The following is a 21103-nucleotide window of genomic DNA, read 5'->3' on the forward strand; positions in this document are numbered from 1 at the left end:
CCGCTTTTTACCTTTAAAATACATTTTAAGGACATATGCTCTGCAAGATGTTCTTCTTTGATGTTTTAAGCGCAAAATAAGCTTTGGCTCGATTCTCTACGGCATAAACTTTGAGCGTTATTGCTGTTTCCCCTAAAACTGTTGATCTGGGCACCATGTGACACCACTGTCATTCGCTATGGGATTCCACGATTCACTCAGTTGAATGTGTTCAGTCTATGACATTTGTACACTAGTAACTAAAACCTTTATTGCTCGGGAACCAAAGATGATAAATTGAAAAACTCAACGGAAATAAAAAGCTGGAAGACTTCTTCGTTCATTCTCTGCGTGTAGGTACGCTGAATAGGATATAAACCCAGACAAAAGGCCACTGTCACATGGTACACTAAGGCTGTCACATAGTGTACTACGTGGGGTACGAAGTGACACTTTGACTTGGCCCATTCAACTCGCGATAACTCAGCAACCAAAACAGATAAATTAGAAATCTCAACAGAAATTATAAGGTGAAGAATCATTTTGTTCACATGTCTACTTATGGATGTAATGTGATTGGTATTATTGGGTTGACGGGCATTTAACAAAAACCGCCACATGGTACCCCACTTTCCCTTAATAATAATGAAAGAGGGCCCCAGGGGGAAAAAGGGGGGGGGGAGAGGAGATAGTGAATGGTACGTGAGTGGCTCGCAGTCCGCGCGGAACATCGACACACTCTCCCCCGGTACAGCGACCGGTGCAAATATTTCAGACGATCAGGAAACCTTTCAGACTATCCAAGAATTTATCAACAAGCTTTCAATAAGATGCATCAGCATTTCAAACATTTTGTCCGTTGTTCCTGACAACATTCACACGAGTGTTGAAAATGACTTCCAATTATATTTTTTCAGTGCGAACAGACGAGACGCCTCCATCCGGTCTCGAGTGAAGAGATAGAGATAGAGCAAAGATGGACAGATGAAATGCGAAAGATTAGCGCCTAGTCAAAGTAGTCGTTATCGGCGTAGGTCGAAGCAGTCCTCGGAGCGATCTTCCTTTGGCAACAACTGCAGTGTTGATTGCGCCGAACGCCCCAGCGCGTAGGCTTGGTGTGTTCAGTGCTTCTCTGCAAGAGGTTTGGTCACGGAAAACCCGGTGTAGGGACAAGCGCACACTTGAAGGAGTAGACCATGACCATATGTCCTACACATACAAGTGTCGTGTCCTACGCTTCCTAGTGTCGATCACCCCCTGTCCTAGGCTTGCAAGTGTCGACCACACCGTGTCTCACACTTGGAAGCACAACTATTCAGTGGTTATCGATCGTTAAGTAAGCTGTATCCTACGCTTATGTAAACTTTTCTTGTACAGTATTTTCCCATAGTTTTTGCGTAGTTTTACGAGAAAAATAAAAAATATTAACGAAGAATAACTTATTTTTGTTCGAATTGCTCGTCTTTCTTCGAATATCTCGTGCATACGACACATCAGCAGTTCGTATTATTCAGTTTTACTATAGCCGTAAGAATGTTCTCGTTTCCTGTTTTTTTTTATCGTAGCAGCATGCTATACGCATCAGATGCATCAGAGACCGTTCGTATAATTTTGAGAACGGCCCGTAAAGTATTGCAAATCATACGTTATTTCAAGAATCATTGGTAATTTTACGAATGTTTCGTTTTTTATTTTGCAAGCCACTGCACTGCAAGAAAAAAGTGTGGATAGTGCAACAAAAGTACAACAAAAACTGTACAATAAAAGTACAACAGCGATTGTAGAATGTACAACGAGCATTGTACAAACCACAACGAGCCCTGGACTGCCCAGCACTCGTCATGCCGGTTCCGTTGTACTTTGTACAACAATTGTTGTACTTGAAAAGTACACTAAATTCCTGATAAAAAATTTGCCAGGAATTTGTGTACTTTTGTTGTGGTTATTTTCTGCAGTGTGTATTTTTAAATAGTACTAATTAAGTTTATTACTTTGCCAACAATTTAAGGATGACTGGTTCACGATCCCTCCTTCTCAGATTGCGGTCGGAGAACGACGAGAGGATGGGCACCGAGTATCGAGAGAGGGCTTACCCGGCCCGCCCTAGAGACGGGACGGTCGCAGTAGTGCGTCCGCTCAGCCCCAAGGACCCCGACCTCAGCGACGAGCTGGCCTCGGCGTACAACGCCAGAGACTTGGACACTTTCACCGAGCTGCTGTCCGGTATGAATAGTTTCACAGATTTCTATTCTCAATAACGGCCCGGTTCATTCTGAAGAAGCCAAAAGAATTTTGCTCATCCACTCCATATTCGATTCGAAGCGGTAAAAAAGAGAATAACTGGATTTGTCTCGAAATTGAGTATTGTTGTGCCTGAGGATGGTTTAAATCATTACAACAACTTATTTTACTCATTTCCCAGCAGTTTAGAAGGCAATATAGATAAGGAACGGGAGGTCCACATGACTCCGTTGTACAAAATAGCATAAGAAGATAAACTTGTATCTTTATAAATCTTATTTTTTTAAAAATAAAATCAACTCAACTCCTCCTTTTAGAAAACTAATTGGGAAGGAGAGGTTATTCCAGAAATGTACCAGAGCAATATAGACTACGCAGACCTCAGCTTCGGTTGAATTGTCTTCAAGTTCCACCTCGTTTGGGAGAACCAAGTAAACATGGTTCCGTAGACCATTCTAACGTAGAGATTTAAAATACGGAAACCATCTACAGAGTGATGTTACACTACTTAAAATTTTCACAGTTACAACTTTTGCTTTTATTAAAAAAATCCAATTTGCATCATTTATTTGTCTGGAGTTAGTTTTCCTTGTGAACAGTTTTTCGTTTCTCCCGAAAAGTGATGCAAATTGGGTCATCCCCTTCATGGATCAGCAAGCGCCTTCTTTCCCTACACTGAGAAAATCTTGCTAACTCTTTTCTGCCTTACAAAGAAAATACTTCGGGATTTACAAACTTAGATGGACCATTCTAGTCGTGGCCGAGTGAAGAACAAGAAGAATCTCAAAAGACTCATTTCGGGCATTTGGAGTGCATACGTTCACTGAAAATATGTTGTATTAATATTTTCACTGACTTCTACCAAGCCAAGAGTCTTGAATATTTTAAGTACCGTAAAAGTGCTGAAAAGATGTCTTTTGTGATTCTTCTTGTTCTTCACTCAGCCACGACTAGAATGGTCTATTAGTTTGTATAATGCATGCTCAAAATACTTCATAAATTTTTATGCGTGTACACGCTTAAGTCCTTACGGATACCGTGTTTGTAGGTTACGGATAGTTTTGTGCAGCCATATTACGGATCAAATTTTATTTGTAGTACGGATGTTTTTGTCCGTAATACAAGGATTTGGGAATCCGTATGTTACGCAACGAAATTATCTGTAAATTGCGGACATCAAAACTTTTGTATTACGGACAAAAATATCCGTAATGCAAACAAAATTCGATCCGTAATATGGCTGCACAAAACTATCCGTAACCTACAAACACGCTATCCGTAAGGACTTTACTGTGTAGTAATACCCTGTGCCTCCGCCTCCAGAGTGGTCCGGCGCGGCGGACCCGGCCGACTGGCAGGCCACGGCGGCGGCCGGCGCGCTGAGCACGCTGCTGCGGCGGGCGAGCGGCGACCAGGGCCGCGGCGCGTACGTTCGCGCGCTGCTGGCCGCGGGCGTGGACCCCAACCGCGTCAACCCCTTCCCGCTGCACCTGGCGGCCGCGGCGGCCAACGCCGAGTCGCTGCAGGAGCTGCTGCGCGCCGAGGGGCTGGACGTGAACCGGCAGGACAAGTGGGGCACCGCACTGCACGCCGCCGTCGCCAGGCAGCGCCTCGCCCCCAAAGGTGGGAACGCAGTGGGCCAGAAGACCGGTGGAGGCAGCCGAAACTCCAGACGGGTTGTGAGCTCCAGAGTCGCGAAATGGGACTTGAACCGAACGTGTGATCCTACCAATGGATTGCTCTCCGAACGAGGAATCCATTGGTGGGGATTTGAGTAGGTTCGAGTCCCATTTAGCGACTCAGGAGCTCAAAACACGTCTGAAGTTTTGGCCGCCTCCACTGTGCGGTGGGCCAGAAGACCAGTCCCGGGTGACCCACTGCAAAATTTTGCGTTCTATGATTGTGGGAATGTATTAGTAGGTGCAAGATTTCTGGCGTATTTGCCACGCTTGTTGCCTACTTAAATGCTTTTTTGTAATCTAAATGTGGAATGTGTTTCAAATTTTGTACAATGAATGTGCGAAGTTGTTCCCCCCCTCCGGGTCCCGGCGTCGTAAATCTACCACGGGCCTTCGTAGATAAACAAAGGAACTGTTGGCAATTTTTTTGCCGAAGGATCCGTGGTTAATTCCAGACCTATTATTACGAAGGTTCTTTGTATATCAACAAAGGTTCTTTGTTTTTAACGAAGGTTTACTGTAAATTTAAGGAGGGATCGTTGTAGATTTATGAAGGTGCTTCGTAAATTCCCATTGTAATTGTAAAATCGACAGAGGTCCTTCAAAAATATTAACGAGGGTGATTGTAAATATGCGAAGAGCTTCGTAAATGAAGGGAGGAACCGTTGGCATTTTTTTTGCCGAAGGATCCGTTGTTAATTCCGGACATTAATTTTTACAGTGCCAGACACGGTGGGCGGTTGGGTCGAGCCGTCGGCCGTCGCTCTCAGCGCCGAGAAGCGGGACGAGCTGGAGCACGGCTACCGCAGGTACCCTGGTACACTCTCAGACTGTTCTTAACCTTTTATCCTTTGTTAAAGAGTATTTTACACAGCAATAAAACGTACCATTTCCTCAATATCTATGTAAAATTTCGTTCGTTATATTGACTTTAAGTCAATTTGCTATTGACAAAGAGTCAATACGCAACTGACTTCAAAAATATTCAATAATTGACTTTAAGTCAATACAACGAACAAAATCTTACATCGATATTGAGGAAATAGCACTCTTTATTGCTGTGTAAAATACACTCTAAGATAAGAAGTCAAAAACAGTCTGAGAGTGATGCTCGCGATCCTGCCGGATGCAGGTGCGTCCAACTGCTGATGCGGCACCCGCGCGTGGACTTCAACATGGCGAACGGCGACGGCCTGACTGCCGTGCACCAGGCGGCTCAGGGCGACGCCCCGGCCGCCATGCTGCAGCTGCTGCTGACGGAGGGCGGCAGCGACCTCAACGTGGACAGCGGCAGGGACAGCCACGGCCGCACCGCGAGGGACGCCATCCGGGACCGGCACCCCCAGCTGGCGAGCCGCCTGCCGCCACACGGTAACTACAACAGTGCGCTAGAAGAACGGTGCACAGTGGGCCAGAAGACCGGTGGAGGCTGCCGAAACTCTAGACGCGTTTTGAGCTCCAGAGTCGCCAAATGGGACTCGAACCGAACGTGTGACCCCACCAATGGATTGCTCTCCGAACGAGGAATCCATTGGTCACACGTTTGGTTTGAGTCCTGTTTAGCGACTCTGGAGCTCAAAACGCGTCTAGAGTTTTGGCCACCTCCATCGGTCTTCTGGCCCACTGTGCGGTGGAGGCAGCCAAAATTCTAGACGCGTTTCGAGCCTTAGAGTTGCTAAATGTGACTCGTGTGAACGTAGGAATTCACTGTAAACCCAAAGGTGATACTCTCAGTACCTTTCTTGGGGATACAGTTGAGTATCGTCAAGAAATGTCTCTACGGAAAAGTCAATTGACTTCAAAAGGGCAAACCAGGTGGCATTGTAAAGTTAACTATAAATCTGGTAAGTTTAACTAGACAGAGGTCAAATAGACAGTGCAGAACCACACTGCGAGAAAAAACTACAGGGAATCCTATTTCACAACGTCGCTCTGTACCCAAAACCACAGTGATCTCCGTCTTTTAAAAGACGGAGATCACTGTAGTTTTATGTGTTCATCTCTCTGTCGTCCGAGCGGCCAATGCCACATCGGGACGGCATGGTCAAAGCCTCATAGGTCACCGTTGGGTCCCCGAGGACATCGAGGGGCACCTCACAGGGTCCCCGACGACGATGCGAGCATTTTAGACCTAGGTTCCGACCATTCGCTGAAAAGGTCTCATCAAGATCTACTCGAATCAAGAATAAAATACAATTCTTGGTCAACCCCCTTTTTTCAAGATCCAGTTGACAAATCAGGATCTCGGTGTAAGTGTGTACCAAGTAGACGGTTAGGATTGTAGTGCACGCCGTTTTCATCTTTGCAGCTTTGGCCGAGCTGTCAGCGGACAAGCTGTTCTTCTACCTGTACAGCCGCGAGAGCGAGCAGTTCCTCGCGGCCCTGCAGCAACCCGTGCCGCGCCATGAGAACAAGGCCAGCCTGCTGGACGCCGACGACGGCACCCACACGCTGCTGCAGCTCGCCAGCAAGGTCGGCATTGCCGCGGGTGGTTACACCCACTGCGGCACCAACACCCAGTCCGCCAATCATTCGCAAGTTTTTCAAAATTTTATCGACATTCCGTTACGTGTCGATGGAAGGTCATCTTATTCTTGTGGCAGTAACACGAAACATACAAAAACATTGGAAAGTGTTCAAAAATGCGGTCCTGCGGATAACATTGACAAGGGGGCTGCGGAGAATTACTACAAGCTGATTTCAGAATCTTCTGTAGCTTTTCGCTACAGTGTACTCTGCAAACTGAAGTGTGTACATAGTACACTCTTATTAGAACATGCATCCAAGAGTATAGCTCCGAAATTATTTGGATGAAAACACCAATTATCATGCTCATTCTCTAGCCTACTCCGCAAACTGAAGTGTGTACATAGTACACTCTTATTAGAGCATGCTTCCAAGTACACTCTTATTTACAGCATACTTGCTAGGCACACGCTAAAATAGAGTGTGCCTGGCAAGTACACGCTAAATAAGTGTGTACCTTGCAAGTACACGCTAAAATACACTCGATTAGTCCTATCTAAAACCATGGACCAGTTTGAGTGTACTTGCCAGGTACACTCTTCTTTAGCGTGTACATGCAATGTACACTCTACTTTAGCGTGTGCCTGGCAAATATGCTGTAAATAAGAGTGTCCTTGGAAGCATGCTCTAATAAGAGTGTACTATGTACACACTTCAGTTTGCGGAGTAGGCTAGAGAATGAGCATGATAATTGGTGTTTTCATCCAAATAATTTCGGAGCTATACTCTGCAAACTAAAGTGTGTACATAGTACACTATTATTAAAGCATGCTTCCAAGCACACTCTTATTTTCAGCATACTTGCCAGGCACACGCTTAAGAGTAACTCCACCCCAAGGTGGACCGAAATCTGGGATTGGGTCACGGATTCGGTTCAAACTTTGTGGGTTCAATAGGTCTAACTAGGACCTATCAACCCTAAAAGCAAAGTTGGCTAGCTCAAATAGAACCTGAGATATTTGCATTTTTCTAAATTTGACTAATTTAGTATTAAAATGTCGCTTTCTGATTTTTTCATGGTAAAAGTTGTTCGCTTAGTTCTGGCTTGCATTTCTTCTTTCTAGTCATAAAAAAAGGAGAAAAATGGTGGTAGGCCAAGTTTTGTACGTTGCTTGGTTTGGCCTACTCGAGCAATTTTGTCGAATTCATCGAAACTCTCATACCCAAAATACTCCACCTTGGATTTGACCCTGGTACGTCTCATTTCACTTCTTTTGCTCAAATAAACAATTGCTTTATAGTCCCTAGCACCAACAATTCCATATAAGCCAGAAAAATCCAAAACACAATTTTTCAATTTTCTACTTTGACCTATTTTGGGCCCTTTTGTCAAGATTAGGGCTTCTACATGATCTTGGGTGACAGGAAAGATCCTCCCTGCCCTCAATTTAGATAGTATCAACACAAACAAAGAGACCCAAACTCAAGGTGCACTAAAAATTTATAAGGAAACTGTTTTGGGCAAATTTTGCAAGTTTACGAGGGGTGTGAAGAATTTAAATCGGAGGAAAATGTAATGCTTCGGCCAAAAGTGGATTTGTGGTTCACTAGTAAGCTTTCTCAAGTAGGTTTGGTGCCCTTTTAACCCTGAGAATGTTCCTCCTTGATAATCAGTGTTAAAACCCTGTTTTGGTATAGGGTTGTTGGACTTACGATTTCAACGCATTAACAAAGTAATGATCCATTTATTTAGGTTGTTTGCAACGTATCAGTTCAACCGCTTAGTCTCAATGACTGAGCCTGGTTTCATTTGGTTTGTAAATTTTTTAGACCAGCCAGATGACTTAAGACTAAGGGGTTCAGCTTACACGTTGCAAACAACCTAAATAAATGGATCATTACTTTGTTAATGCGTTGAAATCGTAAGTCCAACAACCCTATACCAAAACAGGGTTTTAACACTGATTATCAAGGAGGAACATTCTCAGGGTTAAAAGGGCACCAAACCTACTTGAGAAAGCTTACTAGTGAACCACAAATCCACTTTTGGCCGAAGCATTACATTTTCCTCCGATTTAAATTCTTCACACCCCTCGTAAACTTGCAAAATTTGCCCAAAACAGTTTCCTTATAAATTTTTAGTGCACCTTGAGTTTGGGTCTCTTTGTTTGTGTTGATACTATCTAAATTGAGGGCAGGGAGGATCTTTCCTGTCACCCAAGATCATGTAGAAGCCCTAATCTTGACAAAAGGGCCCAAAATAGGTCAAAGTAGAAAATTGAAAAATTGTGTTTTGGATTTTTCTGGCTTATATGGAATTGTTGGTGCTAGGGACTATATAGCAATTTTTTATTAGAGTAAAAGAAGTGAAATGAGACGTACCAGGGTCAAATCCAAGGTGGAGTATTTTGGGTGTGAGAGTTTCGATGAATTCGACAAAATTGCTCGAGTAGGCCAAACCAAGCAACGTACAAAACTTGGCCTACCACCATTTTTCTCCTTTTTTTATGACTAGAAAGAAGAAATGCAAGCCAGAACTAAGCGAACAACTTTTATCATGAAAAAATCAGAAAGCGACATTTTTACGCTAAATTAGTCAAATTTAGAAAAATGCATATATCTCAGGTTCTATTTGAGCTAGCCAACTTTCCTTTTAGGGTTGATAGGTCCTAGTGGTACCTATTGAACCCACAAAGTTTGAACCGAATCCGTGACCCAATCCCAGATCTCGGTCCACCTTGGGGTGGAGTTACTCTTAAGTAGAGTGTGCCTGGCATGAACACGCTAAATAAGAGTGCACCTTGCAAGTACACGCTAAAATACACTCGATTAATCCTATCTCAAGGCATGGGCCAGTTGAGTGTACTTGCCAGGTGCACTGAGCGTGTACATGCAATGTACTAGCAAGTATATGCTGTAAATAAGAGTGTGCTTGGAAGCATGCTCTAATAAGAGTGTACTATGTACCTACACACTTCAGTTTGCAGAGTAGGCCTTTTCTGACAGTGTGGTTTCGTTGAGAGGTTTTAGTGCATTGCTTGCAGGACGGCCTGTACGACGCGGTAAAGGCGCTCCTGCAGGGTGGCGCCGACCCGAACCGTACGGGTGGGGAGCGGGCCACGGCGCTGGCCCTGGCTTGCCTGCACGGCCACCACCGCGTGGTGCGCGCGCTCGTCAGCGACTCCCGCACCGACCTGCGGGCCGGCCGCCCCCTGCACGCCGCCATCAAGGGCGCCGCCAAGGCCAAGGCCGAGCCCCAGCAGGGCGGCGAGGCCCGCGACCACCACCGGTGTGTCCAGGTGCGTGGAGGCTGCACATGCACAGTGGGTCAGTGGGAGTGATTCTGGGACACGAGCGCACTCAAGACTCCTTACGGACACCATGTATCCGCAACACAGACGGTTTTGGGCAAACGTAATTACGGATGGATTTGGTTTGTAATACGGATGATTTTATCCGTATTACAAAGGTTTTCGTGTCCGTAACATACAAACAAAAATATCCGTAAGGTACGGACGAAAAACTGTTCGTAATACGGATGAAATCATCCGTATTAGAAACAAAATCAATCCGTAATTACGTTTGCACAAAAATGTTCGTAATACAGATAGATGTATCCGTAAGAAGTTTAGTGTGCAGAGAGCATACTTGAAACCCGACAAAGAATGCACAGTAGTCACACTAAATTACAATGTAGGTTTTTCTGCGCGCGAATGCACGAAATTTAACATGCACTTCGTAACGCACGAATTTGTGCGCGACAAAGCACGATTTCGTGCGCAAGTATGCAGAAAAAAAGTATGCAGAGAGATAACGCGACGATTTTGCGAGGACACCACGGCTCAACATTGTTAAGAGTGTGAACTGTATGGGGAGACCGGGGGAGACCATGGCGAGATGGAGCGAGCGCCTGCGAGCACGGCGGGTAGGCAGCCAGCCACGCAGCGGCGTTTGGCGGGCGTGCCCACCTTCCAGTTCGCAGGCGTTACGGAGGCAGGTCCGTGTTTCGCTGCCTGTGTGTTGGCGCTGCGCTAAGGTGCGCTGCTTCCACATGAGTGCCAGCGCCTCAGAAGGGCTACCTGACACTGGAGCACGCTGCCCAATACACAAACTTTTTATGACGGAATATTTAATCCTATATCTTCAAATTTCACCCCCGGGATCGGTCAAAATCGATGTCCATCACCAAAGCCCCAGAGATGCAAGAAATGACTGCGAAAACGGGGAAACAGCCAAGGTCAAAATTTGAGCAGTTCAATCGGGAAACCGACGCCGGATTCTTCTTCCTCGGCCGATTTTACAAGTCAATTTTTAGGCTGGAACCGACAGGGACCGAGCTATATCGATTTTTACATTTTGACCAAATTCACCTAAATTGTGTCAGAGAAAACGAAAATCGTGAATAAAATCCAAAACAAGCGTTTTTCACCCCCAATATTTTAGGGCTTTTCTTAGACCCTTAAGAGGTACCTTTGACCCAAATGGCGATGGAATCGGCGGTAGTCATGTTTTTCGATCGGACTTCTTAAAAAAATAACAGGAAAAGTAGCGATATACATCGGCAACTTTGGCCCATCCCGTACATTAACAAATGCACTGTTAAAAAAAATTTCTGAATTTTCAGACTAATTTGAGTGAAGTACTTTTACATAAACTCGTTATTAATTTTCAGACTCGTCTTGGTCTTAAAATGAAGTCTTAAAATTCAGACATGGCCAAGTCTTAAAATTCCCACTGCTTTGTAGCTGAAAATTCATACTTTTTGTCCAAAATTTTAGAACATACTGTGTGAATTCATCCTGCAGCAATCGTGCGGAAATGGCAGCCTAATGTGGTGGTCTAGACGCTTGTTAGGGCGGACCTACTGGACGGATAACGATTTTACTCCTGTGAGGGAAAGAGCAAACTTCACAGCACGCCGGGATTCCGCGCACGATGGACACCATCGCTACTCAAAAAAATATCAGACGAGATGGTCCGCAGTAAGACTGAGGCACTCGTCGTTCGAGGGTGAGAACTCATATAGAATCTCCCATGTGTGCCACAACATGACGGAGGATCATGCGGGCACCCAACCTAATGACCGAACGCAGACGCCAGCGAGAGCCAACATTGAAATGCGGTTTTATCGACTTCAGAGTAATATTTTGTTTCAAACTTATTGCTAAAGGCTAGAGCTGATAATTACTAAAGCAACAGATGATGCTGTTTGCAAAAATTATTTACTTTAATGACATTAATCGGAAATACAAAGTGGCGATCTGCCGCGGCGCTCCAGGCGCCACCTAGCGGCAGGTCCCTGAAACGTAACTCCAGGCGGCTGCAAGCAAGTGGACCAAACCATGTGAGAAGTGATTGGTCCACAGTTTGCATTCAACAAGCTCCCTCAACATAACAACTGTCAATATCATAATGCTTTGATGCGCGACGTGTGATTTTCTATATCTGGTTTTGTATTAGTCACCCTTATCTTAATTTTATGACTTCCCTCATTATGAAATTTCAGACTGGGTACAAATATTCAGACCAAGCACGGTCTCAGACTGCCCTGTCTGACATCTCAGACAAAAGTTATGAAATTTCATAAAAAGGTCTTAATTGGTGTTTCATAACGTCAAGTCTGAAAAAAGTTGTCTGAATTTTCAGAATTTTTTTAACAGTGTGTGTGAATTTCGCCTTTGTTTAACCCTGACGGGTTTGAACCTGAGTCTGGGGTCCAAATAGATGTTATTTTCGTCATCAGCGCCCTCGAAAACATAAGAAATAATGCAAAAACTCGAATAAAAAGAATGTTCAAAATATACCCCACTGGGATTTGAACCCGGATCCCAACTTCTCCGATTCGGTTGAAACTGGCACCGTTGGTTTTGTCTCGTCACCCCGATTCCAAAAATACCCCTACATGCCCTGCTAGCTGCATCCGTTGCCGAGATCCTCCTCGACCCCATGTAGACCATGATGCACCTGCAGCAGCGCCCCCGGGGCTCGGATCGGATTTGCTGCCACCGGGCGGTTCTTAGGGTCACCCAAGGAGGCTGCAAACCAAATTTAGTCAAGATCGGACCACGGGAAGTCCTCGGACGAACGGACGAACGGACGAACGGACGCACAGCAGGGATCATACTATATGCCCGTCCCTCCGTCTTTTTTTTTACAAAAAATAAACGGGACGGGCCAAAAAGTGCCTCACGTTGTTCCCGCTGGCCGCCAGATCCTCCTAGCCCGGGGCGTGGACGTGCACGCGTTGGACGAGACCAAAGCCCCGGCCCTGTACCACGCGGCGCGCAACGAGCTGGCCGACATGGTGCGGACCCTCCTGAAGGCCGGCGCCAACGTGGGTCAAAGCGACGGCAGTACCGCGCCCATCAACTACATGTCGCCGGCCGTCCTCCGGACGCACTTCGACCAGTGCATCTCCACCAACGGACTGTCGCCCCTGGACAAGGAGTACGAGGTCATCTTCGACTACAGCAACCTCTCGGAGCCGTGCAGGCGGCAGGGGGACGGCTGGCTGCGCTTGCGCAAGCGCTTCCAGGCTGCCAAGGCCGAGCCAGAGCCTGCAAGCAACCGAGAAGAGGACGCTGGTGAAACGAACACACTAAATTGCTGTTTACACTACTGTGGCAAATAGCTACGGAAAATTCTGTAAACAGCTTGTGGTAATTCTCCGTAGCCACCTTGTCAGTATTCTCCGTAGGCTCTTACAGTATTTTCCGTAGGACCGCAGGACCGTAGGACCTGGAAGACTGTATAGTCCTACGGAGAAGACTGTGCGGTCCTACGGAGAATACTGTACGGCCCTGCGGAGAATACTGTAAGAGCCTACGGAGAATATTGATAAGACGGCTACGGAGAATCCTGGCAAAAAAATTAACAGAGTTTTCCGTACCCTTTTGCCACAGTGACTCTACACTCTCAGACTGTTATTGACTTTTTGTCCTTTGTTAAAGAGTATTTTACACAGCAATAAAAGGTACTACTTCCTCAATATCTATGTAAGATTTCGTTCGTTGTAATGACTTAAAGTCAATTTGCTATTGCCAAAAAGTCAATACGCGTTTGACTTCAAAAATAGTCAGTAATTAATGACAATGTAGTCTTTATAGGGAACAATATTGTACATGGTTACAAAGAAAATACTACATATTGTTGCTGGTTAAAAAACTGCGTAAGCAAAGGACAAAAAGTCAATAATGGTGAGAAAAAAGTCAATACAAGTATTGGAGTGTGCACTCCACCCTGAAAAGTGGTTTCTTGTCGTTAGAGTCACTCTTTATCACTTGTACGAAATACTCTTGAGCCCAGCGTATATTCATTGTGGAAATGAAATACTGTTGCTGCCGTCCAGGGTGACTCTACGGACAAGATCACCCTTTTCAGAGAGTGGATCCTTACGGGGAGCACGTAATACAGTCAGTTGTGTCCATACACAATTAATTAAATTTTCAATAATTTTTTGCAGTGCAATCAGCGGGGCTGGGCGGCGGGCAAGTTGACTCTTACGGCTGGCGGGACCCCGCTGCCGCAGCGGAGGGAGGGCACGGGCAGGCGGGCAGCAAGCCAGGGTGCGTCAACTTAACAATATTGTTTTTCACCCAACATTGAAAGGCGGTACACACTCAACATCTTATGATCGTGCTAATACGTAGTACGATGGTTTTTCATCGTAAGGTACGCATAAATTTGCACACGTAAAATGCTTAGTTTTCAGCGTAAGGTATGCCATCGTATTACGCATGAATTTTACTGTAGTATGTATGTTCTCATTTCGACGTATGTTACGATGACCCTGCTGCAGGTCCTGAATCAATCTGACCGTGCACGTTCAGGAATACCTCGAGAAACGTCAAAACTGATTTTGTTTACGCGCCCCGCAGCAAGCAAGTGGCCGTGCAGCGTGGTCCCGCCGCAAAACAGGGAGCCGGGTACCGCGAGACGGCCACCCTGCTCTACCTGGCCTACGCCGAGGACCCACGCATGCAGGAACTGCTCACACACCCCCTCCTCACGAGCTACCTCCACCTCAAGTGGCGCCGCGTCAAGGCGGTCTACATCGTCTCCAGCCTCATCTTGCACCTTGTGTTCAGCCTCTTAGTCACGTTCTACGCCATACTCAGGGACGTCAAGTTTGGAGGGCTGGTCGACCTCCTGGATGGAAACAGGGCAAGCGGGGACGCCGCGGGGTACGTACCTGCACTACGAAGTGCAGTGTGTACTCAGTATGAGAAGCTCCAGACAAAAGAAACCACTTGGTCGGCGACATCCTAGGAGCGGGCGCTTGTGGTGTTTTATCGGTTCCTTGTATGTATACGAACTGCCGAAAAGACACTTGGACGAAATCCGACACCCCCTGTGACTTTGGTACGGGTCTAAACACCCCAAAAACAGCTGTTTTCGAGGGTTTGGGACTATATGGGTTCTCGCAAACCGAGATCCAAAAAAGTACCCAAATGGGTCTCTGATACTCAAAAAATGCGCTCTTTCGAATGCCGTGTCGAACGATGCTCTACGACGTCGGGTTTGGATGCTACGGGCTCTCAAAGTTGCTCAATTGAAAGTGAAATTTTTACTGAAGATTTGAGCATATCAGGGCCGTTTGAGGTAGACCATCGGCGATTTCGCTCCTCTTTGTCTTAAATAGTGCCTACCCATAGGTAAACACCCCCACAAAATTTCAGCCATGTCAGTCAATTATTAGAGGAACTGTGAACAATTTAAGTTTTGGGTCATTTTACCACTGGGCTTAGGTGGTTTTGGGTCCAGAAATTTTTTTTTTTTAGCTATCTACTTTTGATCAGCACCTCTTTTTAACATAAAGCCTCGAAAAATTTTTTCGAGGACAAACTTGTCTTTTTCTAGCTGTAATTGGAACATAACTTGGATGGGTTGCCCAGGAATATCGGTTGAAGATAGTTGTAACTTTTCGCAGGACCGATGCCACCCCAAAGATCTCAGAATGGGACGTTCAATGCTCTTTCGCACTGATGGGAGTGCTGATTTTCTACTCTGTTTGGGAGCTGCTGCGCGTGTGGCCGCGCTTACCGCATTTCTTCTCCCTGAATGACTTCTTAGCGGTCGTCTCCATCCCCGTGCTGGCTATGCTGATTGCGACGAACTTGCAGGTAGGGATGGACACTTCCGGTTCCATTGTGAAACTTGTTTAACTTAGAAAGATCATGTTTTTCCTGATTGGCTGAGCAACAGCGGGGCCCGTTAATCCAGTGGGGTTGAAAAACTTTTTCTGTCGGTCTGTCTGCCTGTGAGTGTAAAAGAGGGGGGGCATAACTAGGCCATTCTGCTGTTTGGAAAAGAGGAGGAAAAGATGAAGAAACGAGGTACGTAACTTCTGTCCCCTCGCTACTTCGTTTCTTCCTCTTTTCCAAACAGCGGATTGGCCTCACTCAGAATCCAAACGCTATGAGTAAATCGTCAATTGGTGCAATGCTAAAGTATCGCACATGATGTGCAACGCCTCCCCGGTGGAGGCGGACTAAACTCTAGACGCGTTTTGAGCTCCAGAGTCACTAAACGGGACTCGAAACAAACGAGTGACCCCACCAATGGATTGCTCTCCGAACGAGGAATCCATTGGTGGGGTCACACGTTCGATTCGAGGCCGGTTTAGCGACTCTGGAGCTCAAAACGCGTCTAGAGTTTAGTCCGCCTCCACCTTCTTCTGCAGAAGCCACGGCCACTGTGGGGTGTGCGAATAGTTTGGCACCGACTCGAATCGGGTAAGATTCGATTCGGAGTCGGATTTGCAGAGATTGGTCCCGACATACTCGAAATTTCGAATCTTTGGTGGTTTGTCTTCGAACTAAGGTGAACATATCGAGGGGTCCTATTCAAAGAATCTTATCTGGGCGTTCCCCCCAAGACAATCTTATCTTAAACGCCGGCAAATTTCACTCATTTTGATCAATCAGAACAAATACGACGGTAAGCGAAACATATTTCTACATGCACTTTTGGTTTCTTTTACCTTCCATCTTTAGATTTACTTCAACAAACTCACAACTTATATTGATATGTAGCTGTACCAAATGATCAAACTATGTGAAATTCACCTGCGTTTAAGATAAGATTGTCTTGGGGGGAACGCCCAGATAAGATCTTTTGAATAGGACCCCTCGATATGAGGTAGAGAGTAAGAATGAGACAGAAAAGTTCCCATCAGCTCAGCAGCATAAGCAGCGGTCTTCTGGCCCACTGTGCACCCCTCGTACGTTTGCCAAAACTGCCCATACCTGCCTGCAGGGCGAGGACGACCCCTATGTGCGGCGGCCGCTGGCAGCGTTCGCCGTGCTTATGACGTGGATTCGCCACATCTTGCTGTGGGCTCCAGTGTCGCAACACCTCGCCACCAACATCGAGATGTTCAAGAGAGTCTCGTTTAACTGCTTCAAGGTGCCAGGGATGGGCAATATCAAAATTTCAGCATCCTGCGACTGCATTTTCTCAATGTCGTGACTTCTTACGATACACCGCAATATCGCAAAGCAGTAACCGACAATCGCAAATAGCCTAAACAATATACTAACGAGAAAAACTTCTCAGATTAATAAGGGGGGACCATGGTGAAAAAATGGCCAAAATTGCCAAATCGAAGAGCGTACATTGTATGCTCTAACTGGAGCATGCCTGCAAGCACGCTCTAGCTAGCGCATGTCTGCCAAGCATGCACTTACTAGTGCATACATGCCACGTACACGCTAACTGAAGCATGCATGTAGAGCATAGGGGATAGGGAGTTGCCTGCATCAGGAAGCGTATACATGGCATGTATGTACTAGTAAGTGCATGCTGGGCAGGCATGCTCCAGTACAGCATACAATTTACGCTCTTCGATTTGTAGAGAAGATTCCCCCTACCTTAATGCTGGGGGTATGGGGAAATTTCCAGAGTATGATTCATTTCAAGCTTAAAGTCATCAAGCGTAACCTTATGCTTGACTCAAGCATAGTGTTACGCTTTGGTTTTACCAGTGTAGGAGGGTCCCATATTTGGCTCAGAAGGGCCGGGGAAGGGAAGAGGAAAGGAGAAAGGGAAATGGGAATAAAGGAAAGGAGGGGAAGAAAAGGATAGGAAATGAAGGAAAGGGACCGGGAGGGTGTGTGTGTGTGTGTGTGTGTTAAGGGGCTGGGGCACGATGTATACACCGTGGGCTGGGGGTATCAGCGATCGGTCGCTCCACTGAAATTCCAAACGCTATGAGTATAGCACGTATGGTGCAATGCAGCTGAGATATCGCACCATACGTGCAATGTATCCCGAAAATGCCGTATGCTAGCTAATGCATGCGAACGGGAAGGTATTGCACTTCATGTGCACACTCTTAAAACCTTACGAAGTATTTTGAGCATACATATAACAAACTAAAATACTTTGTTATACGAAGAAATAGTTCGTAAATTACGAAGTATTTTCTTTGTAAGCTTACGTATGCTCAAAATACTCTGTTATACAAACTACTTTTCTTTGTAAGGCCCAAAATAGTTTGTAAGGTTTTCTCAGTGCAATGCTTTTGCATTGGACCAATTGGCGCTATACTCATAGCGTTTGGATTCTCAGTGTCCCCCTAAATGAAATTTCTGTTGGCGCCACTGCTTGGGATAGATCGCAAAATGTCCATCCGCAGGTGCTGCTGTCGTACGGGGTCCTGATGGCGGCCTTCGCCCTCAGCTTCTACATCCTGTTCCACAACTGCAGCAGCGGCACGGGGCAGTGCGTCCAGGGCGGCGACGACGACGACGACGAATTCTTCCACAACCCGTTCACGTCCATCTTCAAGACGTTCGTCATGCTGACCGGGGAGTTCGACGCCAGCTCCTTGCCGTTCAAGGCCTTCCCCGGCACGAGCCACGTGCTGTTCCTCCTGTTCGTCTTCCTGGTGTCCATCGTCCTCTTCAACCTGCTGCTCGGCCTCGCCGTCAGCGACACCGCGGTGATCCGAAAGGTAGGGATACGCGAATAGTTCGGCATCGAATCGAAGGGTGAATCACTCAGCGTTCTGGTGCACACATAAATACATGAGTACGGGTGGGTACACCTTCTATAGCTCACATAAAATTTCACATTTTCAATCGTTTTTTGGCTTTATTTAGCGGTTTAGACAACTCACAACGCCAAATCGTGTAAGAAATGAACGAATATTGCTCTTTTCCAACTGATCGTGAGTACACTGAGTACGGGCAGTACGGGCCAATTTGTACACATGATACTAGTGTATACACTAGTGATTCATCCCTCGCATCGAATCGAATCATTCGATCGCTTCGACCCCGAATATTCGAAATTTCGACTCGACAGTGGTTTGTCTTCGAATCAGTTGCTCAGGGACGGTTGAAAGTCGTGCGCATGGCGCTGTTTTTTTACCAAAGCAAGATCAGATATTTGATTTCCCTTATTTCTTCTTCCTGCTCCATGCCCTCCCTTTATTTCAGAAAATTTGTTTTGAAACGCACTGATTTTTTTTAAATTTCATTTCTAATTTGATATGATTCTGAATCTTTAAAAGTTCGATGCTATTCGACATCTTTTTCTAGATTCGATTCGAATTTTTTTTAGATGCAATTCGAATTTGATTTGAACCTTTTTTCTTAGATTCGAAACATTTTTTTTTATTCGATTCAAAACCTTTTTTTTTAGATTCGATTCGAAACCTTTTTTTTTTTTATTCGATTCGAAACTTTTTTTAGATTCGATTCGAATTTGACACTTTTCCTACTTTCGATTCGAAACTTATTTTTACATTCGATTCGAAATGAAAATCCTTGATTCGCACATCTGTACTGCAAGGACGCCGAGCTGTGGGCCTACGTCACGCGCGCCGAACACCTCTACTTCACGGAAATAGCAACGGTGACGCACTTGTCCACCTGGGTGCCCTTCCCAAGTCCCAACCTTTTCCAAGACGAGCGCGAACGGCGGGTCCGGGTACTCTGCAACGAAGGCAACCGAGTGCTGTTCCCCTCGGCAAAGAGCGGGACCGTTCAGAAATGCTGCTGTTTGCCGCGCTGCTTCAAGAGATTTTGGTAAATATTGAGATCCAAGGGGCACGACTCCAAAAATATTCTGAACCGAAATACATGGGCAATTAAGAATTGTATTCAAATCACCTTTAAACTCATGGAGTGCCGTCAACATTCAGACTTTGAATATTAAAAAAAATTCTTTTAAAAAGTAATATTTACAACGAATTTTACAGAAATTTGGCTACTTTTCACTTCAGCCCATCCGGTATTCATGTGGGATTCAAACTGAAACCCAGAGTTATTTCCCATTGATTGAAACACACTTTCTTCGGACTTAGTACCAACGATTCAAAGTATCCCGTTCAAAAGTGAAAGCATCCGAAATCGTTCCGAAGACGAAAGGATTTCGGGTGTTGCCCGATCGGGCGACGAGGTCTTCCGACGAGGTCTTCCGATTTTCGGAAGGATGTACTTCCGATTGCAATGCATGCATTTTTGTTCAAGTTTGTTTCGGAGATTTCTGACAGTGTAGGATCTATAACCGGTTACGTTGAGACGCCTCTTACGGATGAGATGCAATATTTACGCACCAACGGCTGTGGCAGATAACTCGTGATACAGTCTAGTAACAATACAATAATGTAAATAGGTCCCGTATTCTGTTATTGGCAGAAAAATTTTAATGCCGGTAGGCTAAGTACAGAGCTTTGCAACCCACGTGACACTGAAGTGTGGGCGCAAGGGAAGTTTCACCACTCAAATTGCAGAAATTCTCTTTCACTGGTAGAAAAAAGTACAGAAAGAGTACGGAACAAGTCCGATCAATTATTTGGCCCGACCGTCTGTACCTACCATTATATACTGCGGAACTTCTGTACCTCTTTTCCGCACTTCCGTATTATATTCCTCTGGACATTGTCCGTACAAAAGTACGGAGATTTTTACAGTGTTCTCTTTTTACAGTGACCGAGTAATGGACCCAGACATTATGAAGGACGTCAGCGAGCTGCTGCAGGGGCGGAACGCTCAAGCAGATGCCATATAGCTTGCGTACGATGGTGAAGGTGAAAGGTCCAGCTATGTTGACTGTTCACCACTTTCTCATTGCACTTAATTGTTCACAATTTTCAAACCTTGTTACTGACGGAAAGGGGAATACAATAAAAGAAAGTTTTACCTAAAATTTCCCGATAACTTCCTTGTTTTTCTGTTCCGCTGGCCACTGTGTCCCTGTGTGCTCGGCGCGTTTGCACGCATTGTTTAACATGAATAATTCTGTGATATGAGCTGTGTTTGGAGGGTTGTACATGTACTACAGGTTACAAAAGATCAAAGATAAAATCTTCAAAATCCCAAAATTTAGGACTCGAGCGTTAGGTATTCTTTCCAGGAGAAGTCATCAGAATGGATGTTGAGCTCACAGTACTGTCTCTCTCGAGCTGGAATCCAGTACGATAGCTGAAAAAGAGTTGAGAATACTATATACAATGATGGAGTACAATTCCTTGGAGTTGATGTCACGAGCGGACAGCATCAGACACCTCATGACAAAATTTCGAAATATGTAGCAAATATGGAACTTCTGCTGACCCTTTCGGGAAAATACTTATTTGCTAACATAAGAGCAAACATAAGAGCGGATTTGCTCTCCGACGAATAGTTCAGGAGATTTTTGCCCCGGAACACGGACTTTTTGGACAATGGACAGCACGGAAGTTACATTTTGCCCAGTTTTAGCCTGTTTTGACAGGGAAATGCTTGAAC

General features: G+C 45.6%; 1 protein-coding gene across 5 annotated transcripts; it reads left to right on the forward strand.

Annotated features, from left to right (window-relative positions):
• Positions 1 to 994: 994 nt before the first annotated feature.
• LOC117648204 (transient receptor potential cation channel protein painless) lies at positions 995 to 20533 on the forward strand. Of its 5 annotated transcripts, none has more exons than XM_034390545.1 (15): positions 995 to 1120; positions 2018 to 2202; positions 3544 to 3843; positions 4621 to 4708; positions 5032 to 5270; positions 6208 to 6371; positions 9410 to 9664; positions 12577 to 12949; positions 13828 to 13930; positions 14243 to 14548; positions 15295 to 15487; positions 16623 to 16772; positions 18004 to 18321; positions 19164 to 19399; positions 20303 to 20533. In XM_034390545.1, the coding sequence occupies exons 2-15, from the start codon at positions 2043 to 2045 to the stop codon at positions 20382 to 20384; spliced, it is 2967 nt and encodes a 988-aa protein (XP_034246436.1). In that variant the 5' UTR covers positions 995 to 1120; positions 2018 to 2042; the 3' UTR covers positions 20385 to 20533. The 5 variants fall into 5 exon arrangements, with proteins under 5 accessions (XP_034246436.1, XP_034246439.1, XP_034246440.1 ...); XM_034390547.1 differs by having other exon boundaries at positions 1036 to 1094; XM_034390546.1 differs by having other exon boundaries at positions 1038 to 1315.
• The last annotated feature ends 570 nt before the right edge of the window (positions 20534 to 21103 follow it).

Source organism: Thrips palmi, unplaced genomic scaffold (genome assembly GCF_012932325.1).
Source record: "Thrips palmi isolate BJ-2018 unplaced genomic scaffold, TpBJ-2018v1 HiC_scaffold_3, whole genome shotgun sequence".
Taxonomy (NCBI): domain Eukaryota; kingdom Metazoa; phylum Arthropoda; class Insecta; order Thysanoptera; family Thripidae; genus Thrips; species Thrips palmi.

Excerpts from the sequence above, each read along its gene's own strand:
- LOC117648204 (XM_034390545.1), top strand. The coding sequence starts at position 2,043 with ATGGGCACCGAGTATCGAGAGAGGGCTTACCCGGCCCGCCCTAGAGAC. Across the intron at positions 4,709-5,031 it reads CTGGAGCACGGCTACCGCAG|GTGCGTCCAACTGCTGATGC; the intron begins GTACCCTGGTAC and ends TGCCGGATGCAG. Across the intron at positions 16,773-18,003 it reads TCTCGTTTAACTGCTTCAAG|GTGCTGCTGTCGTACGGGGT; the intron begins GTGCCAGGGATG and ends GTCCATCCGCAG.